At 45.8% G+C, this 20,195-nt stretch overlaps 1 protein-coding gene across 2 annotated transcripts in view; it reads left to right on the plus strand.

Annotated features, from left to right (window-relative positions):
* ISM1 (isthmin 1) overlaps nucleotides 1-20,195 on the plus strand; it is an 89,634-nt gene that overhangs the window by 60,742 nt on the left and 8,697 nt on the right. For both annotated transcript variants that reach the window (XM_079944027.1, XM_079944028.1), the window contains exons 3-5: nucleotides 6,298-6,562; nucleotides 14,478-14,621; nucleotides 18,455-18,544. In XM_079944027.1, the coding sequence (XP_079800153.1) occupies nucleotides 6,298-6,562; nucleotides 14,478-14,621; nucleotides 18,455-18,544 (499 nt within the window). The remainder of the gene's footprint in view (nucleotides 1-6,297; nucleotides 6,563-14,477; nucleotides 14,622-18,454; nucleotides 18,545-20,195) is intronic.

The raw sequence follows: 20,195 nt of genomic DNA on the forward strand, positions 1-20,195 counted from the left end.
ATCACCACCCTTGAGACTCTCCAACAAAGCCTCTTGGACTTTTATAAAACGCAGCTTCCCCTTGTGCCGTCACAAGGATGGCAGCGGAGATGGGACAAAAGGAAATCGTTCGTCCTTGTCCCCTCTGAGCCCACAGTCACCTGTTTGTATAGACTTCTAACACGTGCAAAGGAATCCCCACTTTGTCTTCACTCTGTCTCAGCACCGCCCCAGCACATACAAGAAGTTTGCCTCCAGGAGCTGCTTCAGAAAGGGATGCTTCGGAGCACAAGGCGGGAAGGGGACCAGGCGACTCCTATGAGGTCCCTATATGTTTCTTGAGTTACCCTTTGGACAGAAGAAATCACTATACCTCTCAAGAGTGTAGGTTTCCCCGTAGCTCCAAATATCAGGGTTTCTGACAAAATGGACCCAAAACAAATGAGGCTTCAACCCAGATGCCATCAGAATCAAAGACCAGGCCAGTGCTGTCCTGTTGCCTGCCGGCCAGTTGGTTCATCCAATTTCTGCCTTGCACAAGCCCTGTGTCTGTTAACCTTCCGCAGGCAGTCGGCAGGGTGGGGTAGGGCAGCCTATGTTTTATTGATCTGATGATGGAACACTGAACTGCATTCCTGTCCTTTCTCTTTCTGGAAGATTATGAAAGGGGAGTGTTAGTGACTCAGAAAGATCCTCAAAGAAAGACTGACTCAGCTGCTACCCCTGGGAGCCCCAGCCCTAGGTCTGAGTGTGAGTGTGTGTGAGGGCACGTACATACACACAAACTCACACACACACACACACACACACACACACACACACGCAGCACTGGCCGCTGTAGCCTCATGCCCCACTGCACTTGAGTAAACCAGCTCCCCGGTGGTCCTTTAAAAGATGAGGTGCTTTCTAAAAGGGGTGATGATTTTCACGTTGTCAGCCCTCGCCCCTTCCTCAGAGCTCTGGTCTTTTGTTGAAATCCACTGGTTTGACACAGGGCCGATTCAGCCAAGCAGACAGTCCCACCGGTCACCCCGGGCCGTCCAAGCATTGTCTCTCCCTGGGGAGCGGACTGAAAACAGGTGAAGGCATATCAGTGGGTCGGCTTCCGCTGCCGGGGCCCCTGGCCTGGTCTCCCCCCATCCCCTGGCAACCTGCCCCTCACCCCCACATAGGCAGCCCTCACTGGAGCCGGGAGCTACCCAGGAATCTGATACCCATCTCTCTGAACCTCCCCCCAGCCCCCCTGTGTCTGCAAGCATTTCCCACGCTCCAAGGCTGGGGTCTGCTGTACCCCCCTGCCAAACCGCCCACACCTTTCCAAAGTGACAATGCTGAGCTCTTGGGCCTCTTGACTTTTAGGAAGGGAAATCCTTTAAAAAGCCCAGCTTTTTAGAGCTTTTTTTTTTTTTTAAACCCCTGAAGCCAGGTGGCCTCTGTCCCAAGTGGATTGGGCTCTCCATTTTAAGACTGGCTTCAGGCTGTGGAAGTGAGTGAGGGGAAAGAAAAAAAAAAAAACAACAATGCACAAAAGAGAAAGAAATAGCCTCAAACTCCTGAACCCAATCTCCATATTAAATTTAAAACAAAACTAGAAGTTGGGGTTTTGGCAACGAATAAATAAATAAATAAATCACTCAGGAAAGAAAGTCAATCTCCCAGGAGAAGTTCAACTTGAACTTCGGTATCCTTGGCTAAGTTTCTGGCCTGCAGCTGATGGTCAGATAGCAAAGACAAAAATCTCTAAAATAAACTCATTATTAGGCGCACTGCATCAATTCATGGCCGCAGTGGCTATTCACCACCGAATAGTTCTCTTTTCTGGGTCAATCTGAGATCTGTATTCATTTCAACCAATGTATTTATTTCTTTTCTTCCATTGAGGGAGACACAAAAATAGTCATCTAAAGGCCTTTTTTTTCCCCTCGCACAGACTTATTTACACGGCCGTAGACCTCTTGATACAATCAGATGAGTTGGCCGGAGCTGCAGGTGTTGTACGTGCTTCTACTTCTGATTTCCCCTCCTCCGTTTTTCCTAAGATCCTTTTGGAATGGCAGGCCTGGCCAAGTAAGAACCAAGAAATCTCTGTGCCCAAGAGATGGGCCCACACACTCCAGGGGACAAGCCGGTATTGTTCAGATTCTTATGGGGGCCCTGCAGTCCCTGTCATGAGCGAGAGTCCACCAACCTGCCCTTGGGCTCTGGTACCACAGCTTTGTTGACCAGGCTTGGCCTCTATGGCTGCGTGCAGGTTACTCGACTTCTCTATGCCTCAGTTTCCTTGTCTGTACAATGGGAATGATAACACAACCTGTGAGTAGTACCTCTGCGGTACAATACTCTGTAGTAATAGGGTTGTTGTGAGGATTAAATGAAATCCACGCGAAGCCCTCAGCACAGAGACAGGAATATGGGAAGATTCCCCAGACTGGTGGATGCTGGTTGGTGATGTCAGTGAGCATGAAGATGACAGAGAAAACGTATAAAATAATTAAGAATCAGGAGTTTTGAGTCCAGCTCTCCACCTTCCTTGCTGTTCACCTCAGGAACGTGAATTCTCTAGGCCAGTTTCTATGCCTGAAATGTGGGTTTAACTTGTGTAGAACAAGCAACGATATTTGAACGAGCACGCTGCAAATCTCAAAGCATTAACCACACTTACTGGAGCTGCCAGAGTTGTTTTTAGAGCATCAGTGGGTCTGAGAGGGAGGAATTATATATCTACTTAGTTCTTTGTGTTCTTTCTTTGGCAATTGTCAAGGAAGAAGGGGTGCATAATCGGGGGTCTAACCCTTGCTGGAGACTGTCGTCCTGTCCCCGGATGCTCTGTGCTTTTGAGGAATCATTTCACCTCCCAGGCCTCATTTTCCTCTCTGGGAAATAAATACGAACCCAAATCTGCCTAGTCACCATAGCTCTCAAGGCTTAGAGGACCAAGTTAGAAGCTTCTAGAAGATTCTCCTGAGTTCAGAAAGTCAAGGCTTCTGTATTCCCAGTGTCATTAGTTTATTATCAGTTAAACTAAGAAATGTGTTAGTTTCCCAGTGGAAAGTGCTTTTCAGAGCAAGAGTAAAGAGTTTGTTTCTAATAGATGTTTAAACTCTCAAGAGAAAGAAAGAAACAGGTAATATTACAAAGGATTTTATCCTCCTTTACTAATTTTGGATGGAATTCTCCGAATTGGCACCTATTCTAGACTCTCTTTCTTAGAGCTGACAAGATTCTGCCAGAAGTTGGAGTTGGGTCTTTTGGAAAAGTTCTCTTTCTTTTACTATCTTGATTCATGGTACAGAAAAGTCCAGAAGAAACCGATGTACTAGAGATGCTTCAATTCTGTGTATTAAGGATGCAAAAGATGGTAAGATCTATCAGCTTGGAAATCTGCTGTGCTCACTACCACACCTTCAGCTCATCACACTTATTATTGTTCAAGACATTTCTAGGAACAGATTCTTTGATGCTAAAGAACATGTAAATATAATAAGAGCAACAGGAAACATAAAACTAATCCGCACCATTCGAGAAGTCATGATCGTGCTCATTAAGTCTTTTTAATTGGATGCCTATGAAATTTCAGGCTCAAGATTACATTTCTTCATTTGGTGTCTGTATGAGGTTTCCATGTTCTTAACTGCAGGGAAGGGTGGATCCTAAGGTTTGTGTGTTTTTTATTTTGCGTGTTGTGTGTGTGTTTTTTATTTTTTAATTCAGTTGGAGCAGTGGCTAAAAATGAAAGGGGAAAAAGAAACCTCTAAACTGATGAGATTTAGTCATCAATATAGTTTTTGGAGTAAATTCATATTTTGCTACTCATTGCCTGGCCAAGGCAACAAATCTATTTTGTTTGGATCTGAGCAGTAGTTTGCGGGGGGAAAAAAATCATATTGACGGTAATAGCTTAAAACATGAAATTGTTTTGATTCCCAGCTTGGAGAAATTGCAGGGCACGTTTTGTTTAGGCAATCCCTTTGACTCCAGTCTGGATACAAATGGAATACCAAAACTGTCCAGCCCATTCCCCCTTATCTCCTACCCAGAGTCTGATTTCATTACCATAATTGCAGGCTTGCCTGACTCTTGGCGGCTTCTGCCCTCCAAAACCCTTAATAGCCTCGCAGACGATTGTTGCGGCTCAGTTGTTCTGTCTGCAGGCACAGGGGGCCTGGACTGCAGAGGACAAAGGTTGTCGTCAAAGGCTCGGCATCACCGTGTCACTGCCCAGCTCAGGTCTGCACAGCCCAGCTGTGTATTTCTTCCGCGTTGCCCTTACAGCGTTGCGTGTGGGTCCAGGTCCCTGTCCCTTTCCAACAACCATCCCTTCAGCAAACAGCAGTGATACAAGGCAAATGCTGTAATTCTTTCTTTTCTTTTTTCCTTTTCGGGGATTACTAAACGTCCCATAATTATTTACAAATACGCAAGGAATGCTTATGAGACTGGGGTGATGGTGGTGGCATGGAAGCAAGCCAGTGGTGCCCTTCTAGGCATCCCACACCAGAGGAAGAGATGCACTCGGCCTGCCACAGCCCAAGTGTAATCTGGGATGGAAGGCCACACCCTTAACTTTGTGTCTGGACCACACAAGGCCACAGCCCAGGCCCACCATGAGCTGGGCAACTTCTTTAAAATGTCAAAGCAAGTAGAATTCAAACCTTCCAATTCCTAAGACAAAAGGAAGGGTCTGTTTGTCTCAGGGATTGGCACGACCTGGTGCAATGTGGCAGAGTATGTCAGCAAATCTCTCAGATGTCCAGTTAGGGCAAAACTGGAAAAGCATCTGCCCAGTACATCTTGCGCTGATTACTTGGAGCGCATGTTTCTGATTCATTTGCACATAACTCATCCAGGGGGTGTTGCAAGAGCTATGCGATGGCCAAAGGAACCCAAGGAGTCTTTTATTATGTTTTTTAAACAAGTTTCTCTATGTTGATTGTCTCTCGAAGCCAAGAAGCTGCATTCCTTCAGCCCTGTGACTTCCAAACTAGGCTCCATAAATCCAAGAGCAAGTTCTGACCTTGACTCTGGAACTATCTGCTCTGACCCTGAGGGTCGGTTAAGGAGTGTGTGCTGGGTCTGGACTAGGGATGAGTGAAACTCAAGCTGTGACATCCTGGACCTTGAGGACCTTGTGCTCACATCTCTACATGACTTGTGGCATCCAGCCCCCACCAGCATCAGTGGCCTCTTTGCTCACTTGGTCACAGGAGGGGACACTACCTCGGTGACTGACTTTTTGAGAGGCAGTACGGCAAAGTCGGTAGGAGCGTGGGCTCTGGAGCTAGACTACCCATGGCTGCCAGTTACTAGCTCTGTGACCTTAGACAAGTTGTTAACTTCTCTGTGTGCCAGTTTCCCTGTCTATAAAAAGCTGTCTAGCAACCATCCCAAAACTTAATAGCTTAAAGCAACCACCACTGGATTGCTCACGGTCCCGTGGGTCAGGAGTTTGGGCAGGGCTCAGCCAGGAGAGCTCATCTCTTTTCCACGTGGTATCAGCTAGGGTGACCCAACTGGGCCTGGAGGATCCAAAATGACCCCACACACAAGACCGGGGCCTCAGAGCTGGCCAGTGACCGAGAGGACTCTTCGTCCTCCTCTATGTGCCCTGCCTCTTCACAGGGTGGCTCTGTGAGCAGCGGTCTAGGCTGGGCTTCTGTACATAATGGTAGGAACATGCCAAGAGAATGAAAATGGAAATTGCAAGACCTCGTAAGGCTTGTCACATTGTCACACCTAACACATTCTACTGGATACAGTGAGTCACAAGGCCAGCCCAGACTGAAAGGGAGGGGAAACAAACTCCACCTCTTGATGAGAGGTGTGGCACACACATACCAGAATGGGAGGAATTGCCGGGGACATCTTTGGAGATCAGCAGCCACAAGGGCCAATCAATAGAACCAACCTTATAAGGCTGTTCTGAGGATTAAATAAACTAATATATGTAGAGCCTTTAAAGCAGTCCCTGGTGCAGAGTTAGTACTCAGTAAGTGTTCAGTTTTATTATAATTATTCTTGTGCCACTTCAAGAACATACACGGTACATGTTTACTCCTTGAATTAAAGGCTTCCCAGCAACACAGTCGTCCGTAAATCAGGGACCCTAGGGATGCATTGCTTCCTCCCGACCCGAGGCCCGTGTGCATCCGTTCCTTTGGGCGTCCCTGGAGGTCTTCCATTCTGTGTCACCGTGCGGCCTCAGCTTTCCTTTGTGAGGGACGCACATTTCCCTCCGTTCTCTCAGACTGTCTTCCAAGGGTCACCCGGCTTAGAGGCTGTTGACTCCTCATTGACCCTGGCCTGTTCTGAATTCTTCAGGTCACCATAGAGGTGGTGGACGGTCCTGACTCTGAAGCAGATAAAGATCAGCATCCGGAGAATAAGCCCAGCTGGTCAGTCCCATCCCCCGACTGGCGGGCCTGGTGGCAGAGGTCCTTGTCCTTGGCAAGGGCCAACGGCGGGGACCAGGACTACAAGTACGACAGTACCTCAGACGACAGCAACTTCCTCAACCCCCCTGGGGGGTGGGACCGTCCGGCCCCAGGCCACCGGACTTTTGAATCCAAAGAACAGCCAGAATATGGTGAGTCTACCACCCAGTAATATAAAATTGGTGCGGAGAATAAATGAGACGATGAGGCCCAGCGGACGTGGAGCCAAACAAAACCCCGTTTACAGTGTGTGGCTTTGGGTCTTCAATGAGGCAGACCTCATACAGACTCTGTCCGCTCTGTCCACAGAAGCCCCAAGAGGCCCCCAAAGCCACATTTTTCTGGAAAGACTATAATTTTAAAATAATACCAATTATCCTAGGAGAGAATTTTTTTTTTCAGTTAGGGGTCTTAGAGGTTCTGCCTCCTTTTTCCCAAAAATTTTCTTTTCTTTTTTTCCAAAATGACAGAATCACCAAGTTCACTTCCTCATATGTTTGACTGTAAAAATTCATACTAAAAATCAACTTAGTAAAAGAGATGTACCCCGCTGTCTCCTTTGACCAGGCAACTGTGTTATGTTTACCGTAGGCAGTGGAGTGGCCCTTGGAAACCCTCATGGACATGTATGTCACGAGTTGTCAAAGCGAGGCCTCCCCACCAATAAATCTCAAGACCCCAAATTGGGACTTATAGTTTCCCCTGCTGTTAGAGTAGGATAGTTGAGATAACAAGCAATTTCTAAGTTCAATGACTTAAAATCATGAAAGTTCTTTTCTCACTTAAGCTGGGATGGGAGACAGGGTCGGGGGAATTCTGCTCCACTCAGTCATTCAGGGACCCAGGCTCCTTCCATCTTGAAGCTCCACCAACTGTGAGGGCCTGCAAATTATCCACTGGATGCACTGCATCTGGCTGGAAGACAGTAGAGAGATAGAACCTAGAAAAGGCACACACGCTCTTAACCCCCTCAGCCTGGAGATGACACACATCACATCTGCTCAAATTCTATCAGCAAGACCTCATCATATGGCCCCACATAGATGCAAGGGAGGCTGGGAAATGGTTTTTGTGTGTCCTAGATGAAGAGGAAACAGATTCAGAAAGCATATGGCCAGGCTTCAGGAGGAATCAGGCAGTGTACCTTGTGTTATAATGAGAGTGTTTGCTATCTTACAAATGCATCCACCATCGTGATGTTCTTGTGGTTCAGCCTCAGCAGACTTAAGTGAACACTCTATGAGGATGACTTGTGTAGCACCATTTGCATTCTCACCCTTACCCCCATTTTTCAGCAGAAAGACCAGTTGTATATTGGAGAGTCGTTTCTACCTGCTAATAGATGATCCTAGGCAACTTCCAAAAGAGTAAGACCATTTTTTTCCCAGCCACATCATTTAGTTGTTCAACTGACATTGAACACGTCTTATGCCCATCGCTGTGCTAGGTTCTGGGAATCCAAAAATGATTAAGACACAGTCCTTCCCTAAAGAGCATCTCACCTATCTATGGACAAAAGGAGAAAAGTTAACTGATAGAGCAAAGGGTGCCACAGCAGAGATATACATCAAATGCTAGGGGAGCAGAAAGAGAGCTCCCAGACCCCACCCAATCAGGAGGCTCGTAAAACCTTCTCCTTTCCCAGGAGTCCAATTTATTTTCCAAGACAAAGGATTGGGAACAGTAGCCAACCTTTCTACAGCACCTGCCTTTCACAGTTCCTCTTCATAGCAGCTCTCACAGATTAGCTCATTTAATCAGCTCACTGAGGCAGGGACCCATTTTACAGATGGGGAAACTGAAGCCTGGAGAAGTTAAACAACTTTGACCTCAAGGGTCAAGACCTAGGATCCATCTCAGACAGTCTGGGTCCAGAGTCTGTCCTCTTAACTACTATGTTATTCTGCCTCTCTGGAAAAATAAATAAATAGCACATCTTTTAGGACAGTAAAGTGTATTTAGAAATGGGACAGTTAGATTGGAAGATAGGAATGGGAGGAAAAGGTCAGGGTGGAACTGAACCTGGGCTCAGGACCAAAGTTGAACCTCTCTGCCCAAACCACATGGAACAAGGTCTCTCTGACTGGGGCTCAGACCCTGGACCTCAGAATCCCTCCTTTGCCTGTTAAAATTTAACACCCATCCTGGGCCCCAGCCCCTTCCCTATATACCAATGGTTTTCCAGGTGTGGCTCCCAAGCCAGTTGATCAGCAACACCCAAGACCATGATAGAAATGCAAATTTTCAGACCCCACTCCAGGCCTACTGAATCAGACTCTCTGGGGTGGGTCTCAAAAATCTGTTTGAACAAGCCCTCCAGCAGGCTCTGATCTGGAACAGTGGGGTCCAAAGCACCAGTGTTTCTTAGTATGGTTGCTCATACGCACCTAAGCAATCTTTTAAAAATCCCGATGGCTGGACTTCTCTCTAGATCAATTGACTTGGGATCTCTGGGGGTGGGGCCCAAGCATCAGTGTTTTTTAAAGCTCTGTGGGTGACTCCAATGTGCAGTCCAGGTCAAGGGTCACTGCTGTCCTTCTACTGAACCAGAATATGCAGGAGTGAGACCTGGGGTCTTTCTTGGCTTCTTTGTTTGTTTCTTTTTTCAACCAAGGTCACCAGGTGACTCTCATGCTTACTAAAGTTTGGAGACCACTACTTAGAAACAACTTTTTCATCTAAAGCTTTTACAGATTATATTCTGCCAAATGTATGAACATTAAGAATACTCCCTCCATTTCAGTCTTGAGGGTAGAATTTGCTTCTGCTGGGGCAGTTACTGTGGCTACCAGAGCCACCTTCACCCCAGCTTTCTAGATCTACAATACCTGGGCAGTGAGTGCCCTGCATCTGGATCTTACAGCATCCCTGGGTCATGGGGAAACTCCCATCTTTGATGATTTTAGAGTCTCTTTTAGTAACGTCACCGTCATTAGACTAGACATCAGGATGGCTACTTTATAAAGAAAATCTTGTCCCTTATCATACCTCTAAAGCAGTGCTTCTCAGACTTTTATGTGCACACAACTCAGCTGGGGCTCTTGGTAAAGGCAGCTTCTGAAGCCGTAGATGCCAGAAAGGGCCGGGAGCCCTGGTGAAGCTGACACTGCTAGCCCTCGGACCACACTTTTAGAAGCGAGACCATAGGTGTGTAGCTTACACGCTACAGTAACTCAGTAGCATTTGCAACATGGATGAATAATTACTGCTTGTCAGTCTGACTCACAGGGAACATGGGATTTCCAGAATTCTTTACAGCATCAGATGAGCTAAGTCCTCTTTTATTTCAATCAACAAGAAAGTATAGAGCAATTTCTAAGTATTTATCCCTGTGTCGGGTGCTGTGGAGGTTACAAGGAGAGAATATACAGCCCAGGAAGGTGAGGTCCATGCAGTGGCAAAGCAGGGCGCGTCACTGAACCTGAGGACTTGCTGCCTCGTCTGAGACCAGGTACAATTGCCACAGGAACTGGGCTTAGTGGAAGATGTCTATCTCAAATATTTGAAGGTAGGATTTTTAATAAGAATGTAAATGTCTGTGGCCAAAGAGTATTTCCAAAAATCCTAGATGAATAAGTAGAACATAACAGCATCTGTAGAATAAATTATAAAATACACAACAGAAGATAGTTAGACCGAATTTGTGATTGAGTCTGCTCAACTTTGGACCGTATGTGTTTGAGATACTTAAGGTATCATCCAGGGCAAAGAAAGAGTCCAAATAAATATTTTTCTTTCAAATAGTAGTATACCATTCCCCAGATTGCTCTGAATAACCTGCATCATGAAATCAGATGGACACGGCTTAGTGTGGGTTGGGACTCAGTCCTTTGCAATTCTCTGATGGGTCATGGTCTTATTTTAAAAGATCCCACAGTGATTTTTTGCAAGGGTTTTTCTTTGTAACGTTAAATTATGGCCACATAAGTGAGTATCTTAAGGAAGGGCTGCTGGGGCCGGAATCAAAGTTGCTGGAATATCAGGATATAGAACAGGATATGGCCAGAGTGGGCAGATCTCAGATCTACTCCCAGCTCTGCCAAGTTTGAGCTGTGTGACCTTAATCAAGTACCTTAACCTCTCTGAGCCTCAGTTTCCTTATCCATAAAAGGAGAGTGTTTCTACCTACCTTGCAGGATTGTTATAGGAGTTCAATCAGGGTGTGTTGACAGAGGAGCTGGTTAAGGACAGGCCCTCAATAACTGGCAGCCACTATCATCTAGGATTAGGGTAGAGGCTTTCCAGTGGCCGAGCCAAGACCCAAGTCACTTCAGTTGCCCAAACACTATAACTGGCCCACAGAACTGTAGTGCCCTGAAAGTATATAATGACCACTTTAAAATTTCAAACATCCCTGTAACCCGGCCCTCAGCCCACTGCCCTGTGGGTTGTTCTCTGCCCTCACAAAGCTCTTTGATGTCACAGATAGGGTCTGTCTAAGCACCACGGAAATGTTCACAGGGACTGTTTTCTGCTGTCTTTGTTGTCATCTTTGTAAGTACTGCTGCTCAAGTTCATCTTCTGCTCTGAGTGATGCCCTGGTAGGTGAGCCAATGAGAACAGGCTTATTTTATTATAGCAGAAAGGAATATTGCCCTCAAAGCTTTGTCCCCCAGTCAGAAATTCCCTTTCTCTCCCGCAAACACATTAAACAAATAGAAATTCCCACGAGGAGGGGCTTGGATGGGGTGTTTGTCGGGGGCTGTATGCCACAGACACTTCCAGAGAAAGGGCTGACGTGCCCACTTTTCCCCAAGAGGTTGTTTCACTTCGTTGCTAGCCCAATAGAAATGATCAGCCGTGTGGCTGTATACATGTTCTGTGCCTAACTTTGGGGGACCAGTATTTTAAAATGTGTGGAAAATAAATGACTTTGTGAGCATTTAAAATAAAGACATGGCCTTGGTGTGGTCTTTTCCATGTTTCTTGTGCTAGGGGTTTGTTGCATTTCTTGGATCTGTAGGTCTACAGTTTCCATTATATTGGGGAAATTTGGGGCCATTATTTCTTCAAATATTTTTTCTATTACCCCCACTTCCACCCCTGCCCTCCCACTTTGGGGACTATAATTACATGTGTATTCGATGCTTTAGGTTCTTCCACAATTCAGCAATGCTCTGTTCATTTTAATCCTTCTCCCCGTTTCATTTTGGATAGTTTCTATCGTTATGTCTTAAAGTTTACCAATCTTTTTTTTTTTTTGGCCGTGTTGAATCTGCCATTAATCCTATCCATTAAAAAAAATAATAAACCTCAGGTTTAGTCGTTTTTAATCTCATTAAATGCGATTTGGATCTTTAAAAAGAAAAAAAAATTAATAAATAAATAAAGACATGGAGACAGCCACTTAGTGAAGTAATAAATCTGTCATGGTTCCAGGGTCTGCTAGCCATCCAGAGAGCATAGCATAGAGAGGGTGGTTATAGTGTATTTGTGACAGTTAGCTTTTGCCGCTTTAGAAACCGCCCCTAAAATTTAGTGGCTTGAAAGAACAAATGTCTTCTCTCTCAAGAGTCTGCAGATTTTCTGGACCTGCTGTTCTGCCCAGGGCTGGCTTCGCTGGGGCTGTGCGGTTTAGCATGGCTTCGTTCACAATGATGGGGTCCCAGCTGGACAGCAGGGGGTGCTGGGATGATATCTGGGCCTCTCTCCTTCTGGTCCCTCACCTTCCAGGACGCGAGTCCAGGCTAGCGTGGAAGACTGAGGTTTTGGTCTCACTTCTCTACAGTGAGAAGGCAAGCCCTAATGCACAAGCACTTTTCTAGCCTCTGTTTGCATTATATTTGCTATTTTCTCATTGGCCAGAGCAAGTCACATGGCCTAGACTGGGGTTGGTGTGAAAAGGTAGTAACCAAGGGGGTGGATACAGGGAGAAGAATTACGCAAGTCATTTTTCACATCATCAGACACAGTATTAGCATTCAGTAATTCAGATCCAAGAAACCAAAACAAGACATTACCTCCGGCAGAGATTCCAAAATGGTATGTTTAATGCTAAAATCCCAAAGTTCAGGGACGATATTTCCCAAAATTATTGCACCGGGGGGAAAGGTCGCCAGAAATTTCTAGATAGTTGAGGCCCCGTTGCTTCTACTGAGCCAAGCAGGACACCTCTTGGCATCATTGGATCATGTCTTAGGCCGGTACCCACCCCACAGGTGACAGGGACTCTACCTGTGTGATTTAATCAGCTTTTTCCGACTGACCCACTGCCCCCTTCTTATGAGTCTAAGAACAGTACCATCTTTATGGTGACTTTTTGGTGTGGTGGTTGTTCCCTTTAACAAAATCTGGTACGGGTGATTCACACGGGAGGCTCTGAGTGTGTTCACGTGTGCGTATAACCCGCTACACATGGCTACACTGGCTGACAGGAGTGCTATCCTGTGATTGTTCCAGGCACATCCCTCGTGTTCTCGGAGAGTTTACCAAGAGGTCTGGGAGGGAGTAGCCACGGCCCCCTCCTCAGCGGTCTGTCCAGTTCCACTGCGTTGATGCCCAGGAGGAGATGGGAGAGACGGAGGCAGCTGATGGGGAGAAGCAGGCCCACTTCCCTCACACGAGGCAGTAGTTTCAAACATCTGCTTGTCCCCTGTGGTTGGAAAACCATGTCTTAGAAAGAAATCAAAGTTTGGAAAACTCCCTTTTGGGAAGTGGGGAGAAACGGATGGGGCCCCTGGGAGCAGGTGAGGTGTGAGCAGACTCTTGGCTCTGGGTTAGGAAAGAGGACCAGGAATCCCCCCACCAACTTTGCATGATGGGCTGAGACTTGGTGGCCCTGGGTTTGCCTGAGCCGCGTTCAGAGTGATCACCCTGTAAACGACGGGCTGGGAGCCTGGCACGGGGCCCAAGTTTCAGGTAGAAGCATGTGTGGACTGCATTCTTGCCAGACCTAAGTAATAACGATCACCACGACCTGTTCTGAGCAGAGCGGACCCCTTCCCTGCGATGCACATGTCTGGGGCTCTGTGCTTGGCCCTGGCAGAGGCCCCAAGTCTGAAGATTTGGATAAAGCAGGAAAAAGTAGTTCAGAGGGGAGTTGCTGCAGAAAAGGTCAAGCTTTAGAGATGAAGGATTTAGCACCAGGGCCCAAGCTTTCCTTCCTCTTACCCTTATGGCCTTGAATGGGTCACCCAAGCACTCCAGGACTTAGTTTCCTTACTTTTAAAAAGAGGAAGTTAGTCTAGATAACATACCAACCTCTCTCACGGCTCTCACATTCCCAGGCCCCCCTAGTCTGGTCCACTTCTCCTTTTTCCATACCACTCATCGATTTCTGATATATTGTATAATTTACTCACTTTTTTGTGTTTATTGATTATTGTCTGAATCTTCTCACAAAAATATTAGTACCACAGGGCAGAGATCTTTGAAAGCTTTATTTAATGATATATTTCACATACCCTGATTTGTGCCTGGCACATAATAGGGGCTCAGTATTTGTTGAATGGATGTTGAGTGATGACCTCAAGGACCATTTCTAGCTTTACCATTATGTATCAGTTATCTACTGCTGCATAACAAACCATTCCAAAATTTGGTGACTAAAACATCAGCAGTGTATTATTTCTCATGATTCTGTGGCTTAGGAGTTCAGGTGGGGCCCCACTGGGCATCTCTTCTACTGCCAATGGCATCAGCTGTCCACTGAGAAGTGCCTGGAAGGTCCAGGAAGGCTTCATTCCCATGTGTAGTGTTTTGGGGGCCCTTTGTGTGACTCCTCACTTTGTGTGTGAAGGAACTGATGGTGGTCATTTTGGAAAATCCCTACCATATTATTCCATGGCTCCATACTCTGTGAATGTACACATTCTCAACAAGCACTTACTGGGCACCTTCTAGGGGGCAGGCCCTGGCCATGTGCCCAAAACCTCAGACAGAGTCCCTGCCATTACTAAGCTAATCCCTAAAATGAACCCTGGAGCCATAGGCTTTTGACTCCAGCTGGCATCTGGCCCCCTCTAACAGTGGGAACGTCAGAAATGGACAGTTGGCTGGCAGTTCAATGGGGAAGATTTGGGGACTCTTTGGCGAAGGCTGGTGACCACCTCCCTGCTTCCGTTCCAGATTCCACAGACGGTGAGGGAGACTGGAGTCTCTGGTCTGTTTGCAGCGTCACCTGTGGGAACGGCAACCAGAAACGGACCAGGTCTTGTGGCTATGCGTGCACTGCAACCGAATCTAGGACGTGTGACCGTCCAAACTGCCCAGGTGGGTTTACGCAGGGGTGTGGCTCCACATTAAAGGGCAGCTTTTATTTATTTTAGTGTTTTATCTTTTAATACAATTTTTAAGGGTTATACTCCATTTACAGTTATTACAAAATATTAGCTATATTCCGCATGTTGTATACAATATATCCCTGTAGCTTAGCTTATACCCAATAGTTTGTACCTACCACCCCTCAACCCCTATATTGCCCCCCCCACTGGTAACCACTAATTTGTTCTCTATATCTGTGAGTCTGGGGAAGCTTTTAGTTTATATTTTAAAACTTATAGAAATTGACTTCCTACAGGGCAACTATTTTCCTAAGAATTCTGACTGGACTGGGACAAGAGACGAGTAATGAGCTTAGTGGATGAAAAGATGGATTTTCTGAGCCTTATACACAATTGCAGTAACTGTGACTTAGAAGACAATGCCACCATGTACTTAATTTAAAGGAGGGATTCTGGTTAATTTGAGCCTTTGATGTGGGGTGGGTTGTACCTTGAAGAGACACATGAAGACAGGTGTTCATGGTCTAATAAGGAAGCCAGGACCAGAGGCTTAATGGCCGTCTACAGAAAAACCATGTGTTAGCCTGAGAGTTGCTGAAGGCTCCAGAGGGAGCAAATTGGGGCAACTTGGCAGTTAAGTATCACTTTAAACTGCATTGTCAGTGTTTTGAAAACTTAACTAATTACAAACTTGGTGAGAGGCCATATTGGGGTGAAAAATAATTGTGTCTATAGCAGTAGTTATCAAACCACGGCCCATGTCAGTATGGCCCACACATTTTTAAAGGGTTATGAAGAAGGAAGAAGAGGAAGAAGAGAGAGAAGAGGAGGAAGAATATGCAACCAAGACCGTATGTGAAATGAACTTATTTACAAAACAAAAATAGACTCGGAGACATAGAAAGCAAACTTACAGTTACCAACAGGGAGGGATAAATTAGGAATTTGGCATTAACAGATACAAACTACTATATATAAATAGATAAACAACAAGGACCTACTGTATAGCACAGGGAATTATATTCAATATCTTGTAATAACCTATAATGGAAAATTATATGTATATATATACCTGTATATATATATCTGAATCACTTTGCTATGCATCTGAAATTAACACAACATTGTGAATCAACTATACTTCAATAACAAAAGACCATATGTGAACCACAAAGCCTAAAATAATTACTTTCTGACCCTTTACGTAAAAGTTTACCAACTCCTTGGTCTATAGTTTTCCATCTACCATGTGTTCCCCATGGTCAGGTAGAAAACCAGCCTAAAATACTATCTCGGGCTCATCCAAGAAATCACACGCTCCAAATGGCTTCCTCCAAAAGAAATTTCAGAGGCAGAACATTTGAACCCCACACCCCAGACTTCCTTTTTCTACCCCTAGAAACTCTGCTCTAAATCTCTCAGGCTGAGATTTAGAACAAAAAAGTGAAAGAGCAAAGGGATTTCTGCGGAGAGAGAAGATCAGATTGGCGATGTGTGTGATAGCAAAGGGGTGTGTGCAGAAAACAGGGCTGATGGTATGAAAAGAGGCATTTCTAGCCCCCGTCAGCCATGCAGGTGGATTTCCAAAAGTGGAACAACCATCAAGATGTTTGTCCTGATCTTTCCCGTGTTCATCATAATGAAGCTGAGTTAGAAGTCTGGTGGGATGGGATTTGGATGGGTAGAAATCAATAAATAATAATAATATGAGAAGGGAGAAGAGGAGGAAGGCAGGAAGAAATGAAGAAGAGAAGAAGGAGGAGAAGAAGAAGATGATGATGAAGATAAGATGAAACCAAAGAAAGTGAAGATAAAGATGAAGATTGGGAAGATGAAGACGGGAAAAAGATGATAACGAGGTTCATGAAGAGGAGGACCTTTTGAGTATTTAAGTATCAAGCAAATTTCTAAGGTCTTTGCATGTGTTACTTCATCTAATCCTCACAATAACCTCATGAACTAGCTATTGATGATGGTACTCATTTGGCAGCTGTGGAAACTGGGACACACAGGCTAACTTGCCTAGTCACACAGGCAGCAAGTGGTCCAGCTGGGATTCGAATCCAGGCAGTCTGATTCCAGAATCCATGTTCTTAACCATTAGACTCTTACACCTCTGTCAAGGGGAAGGGTATCGGGCTCAGCCACACGTGAATACAGACAGCATTTAATGTCAGGGCTTGAGCGGGCTTGTTGCTGCTTTCTCTCCCAGAGCTGGCACCCAGACCTAAAGCAGTAGACCTAGATATCTTGATAGCAGGTATCTTCCCTGCCGCCATTTTGAATGTTTCCTTCTCGTTTTCTCTCACTACTGAGAGCAGCGTGGCCAGCAGCCCTGTTCATACATTTTCTTCTCATCTGAAATTGCCCTCCTTCCATCCTTTCCGCCTTTCTGCTCTTGACTCTTCCGGCTTTTCAGGGCTCCCTTGAACATGAAGGATCTCCTTTTGCAGGATCTCTTTCCTTTTTTGGTGTCTTGATTCTCAGCTCTACTGGAAAAACTCATGGGACAGGCCATCTCCCTGGCCTGGCAGTGATTACACTGTAAAAGTTTGTCCCTTAGGCTGACCACACAAGTTCTAGGGGCCTCACATAAAACCAGAGAGAGCCCCTTAAAGGAAATCAACCCATGCTTAGCAAGACAGTCAAGGTTCTCCAACAAATAGCACGTTCCACTGCTCCTCTCTCTCCTGACTGGCCCCATCTGCAGGAGATTCCTGTTTGCAAAGGAAGCCTGGGTGGGGGTGGTCATTTGAGGAAGGGAGAGAGCCAGGAAGTTTGAGGTAAGCTAGGTTCAGTTGCTCAGAGCAAGTAATAACAAGCCCAGGTTATTCTTTTTCTTTTCAACGTTGAATTTGGGTTTTTTTAAAAAATTTATTTCATTCAAGTATAGTTGATTTACAATGTTGTGTTAACTTCTGCTGTACAGCAAAGTGACTCAGTTATACATATATATACATTCTTTTTCATATTCTTTTCCGTTATGGTTTATCACAGGATATTGAATATAGCTCCCTGTGCTACACAGTAAGACCTTGCTGTTTATCCATTCTATATATAATAGTTTGCATTTGCTAATCCCAATTCATCGCTCCCCCAGCTTATTCTTTTTGAAACATCATCAGCAATGCTAAAAGTCCCAGCATATGAGAGATCTGGTCTTTAGCTATGGACTGCTGTATCCTCAAAATGAACTAGACAAATGTTCAAGGGGAAAATGTCAGCCAACACTTACCACTTGGTACTCTATGTGCTTTCTTCACACATAACTCATTTAATTCATTCAGCACTATGAGGTGGGTCATTGGTCCTCCCCATTTACGGATGTGAAAACTGAGTCACACAGATGTTCCAGGGCTTGCCCAAGGTCACACAGCTAGTAATGATTTGGACCCAGTGAATCAGTCCTTAAGACTGGTGTTGACCACGAGACAAGTTGTTAACCACTACGCTCTACAGTCTCTAGTTTAGTTTGCCATCCTGACACCTCTAGATAGACAGCCATCCTGACGCGTATCCCGCACCGCCCAAAATCCCATTCCTAGGCCCAAGGAATCAGTTCCTTAGACACATTCAGGCACTTTTGGATTGGATTTCATGCTGCAAATGGTATCTGGAGTTTTAATATATTTTACGCTCTATACCTACTTTTTACTGTTTCCTCTGTTGGCAAGTTTCTGCCCATGAGTAGTAATGGATACAAAAAAGGCTTTATTCAAGTGTATTTGTTTTTTTTATTTGCCAGTGGGGCGGGGGTGGGGTGGGGTGGAGGGCTGACTTTTTCCATATAACTAGGGAAAATGAGCTCCTGTCTGTGTTTAGGTATCGAAGACACCTTCAGGACAGCTGCCACCGAAGTGAGTCTGCTTGCGGGAAGTGAAGAGTTTAATGCCACCAAACTGTTCGAAGTTGGTAAGGAAAGGTGTTTTTGTTTTTTTTTTTTTTTTTGCTTTTCTATCCAAATATTGTTTTTTTTTTTTTTTTTTGCTTTTCTATCCAAATATTTTCTAGCATTTTGGAGATTCCTTCTGCCTTTGCTGTGTCATCCTTGGATTCATTTAAATGTTTCGTTTTCCTCTTATGGGGTCCAATTTTCTCAGCATACTTCTTGCTCGCTGAATATACACCAAGCAAGAGAGAGCAGCCGCCCCATTCCTCCTGCACCAGATGGAGCCCAGCAGCCCTGCTGTAGCTGCCACGCCAGCCACACAGCCTCCATAGCACGTGGGTGGGGCGTCCTGCCCCTAGCTCGGGATCCGTCCACACTCGGGCCTCGAGCCTCAGGGCATCTCTTCTCCCAACTCTCGCCCAGTGTCCCCAGTAAAATCAAGAAATGGTGATGTCAGTTTTCCAGCAGAAGGACGGGGGGAGGAAGGAAGAGAACGGGAACTTTCTCGACATTATGCCTCCCCCATCTCACTCCCCGCCATGGGAATCTTTCGTAACCCTTTGGTACACCCTGCTACTCATCTGCTCGAAAATGCTAGCTCAAGTACACTGAACGTGGACCCAACAAAATTGAAAGTGTCTGTTCAGCAAGGGGGAAGCTTGATGAATAAAAATAGCTCCACGTGCTTCTGGATGTAATTCTATATTACAGAACAATAAGACTCCTTCTGCCCCATTTCTTTTTGCCACCCCCACAAAGCCCTTTCCTCACCTCTTCACTCTGCCCTCCTCAGCCACACTGGAGTCAGTTTGGAAATTCTGTTGCCCGGGGTTTCCATCACAGTCCTTCACATGCAACCAATACGTTAGTAGAAGCCTTCTGCACACACAATGCGTTTGACCAAAAAAAAAAAAAAAATTAAAGACTACATGTGGGAATTTTGCATAAAATGATAAAACAACAAGATGGGCTTTTGGGGAAGAGAGTGTCTCAGACCTCCCCATATCTCACCCCACAGGCAGGCAGCTATTTGCCCTTTCACAGGGAATGGGACCAGCTGCACCCAATGGGCAGCTGAGAACACACAGGGATGAGGGGGGATGGTGGGTCAGGCAGGTTCTGGGCAGGAACAGACAAGGCTCACACGCAGATCAGGTAATAGAGGAGCATTTGATGAGGGCCTTTTGGCAAAGGTGTGAGCAGGTAGATGGAAACCAAGAAGGGCTTGTACAGAACCCTGGGGCTGGCAAGCGTGGGGAGCCCTTACCTCCCACTGGCCTGAAGGGACCAGGGGAAGGATTGGTTCCCAGAGCCACTGTGTAGAGAGGGCTGCCTGACAGCACTTCCAGCTCCCAGAAGGAAGTAGCTAACTTGTAACAGTGAGGGAGGAGCCTTGGGAACAATACCCTGACTTCGCTCCTCCCTCCCTCTGGTCCCTCACCCGGTCCTCCCATTGGCTCACCCCAATTAGAAACCAGGGCTCAGGGAGCCCACAGATCTGGTGCATACAGGGCAGCCTTCCATGGCAAGGAAAAATGTGGAATAAGGATGTAGAAGGACAAACGGAAGATGCCCAGCAGAGATGAGAAAAGCTTGACTAGCACAAGGTCAAGTTTCTTAACCTACTTCTGCCTCAGTTTTCTGATCTGTAAGATGGTCTAAGGTAATGGTGCC

This window comes from Stenella coeruleoalba, assembly GCF_951394435.1.
Source record: "Stenella coeruleoalba genome assembly, chromosome: 15".
In the NCBI taxonomy this organism is placed as follows: domain Eukaryota; kingdom Metazoa; phylum Chordata; class Mammalia; order Artiodactyla; family Delphinidae; genus Stenella; species Stenella coeruleoalba.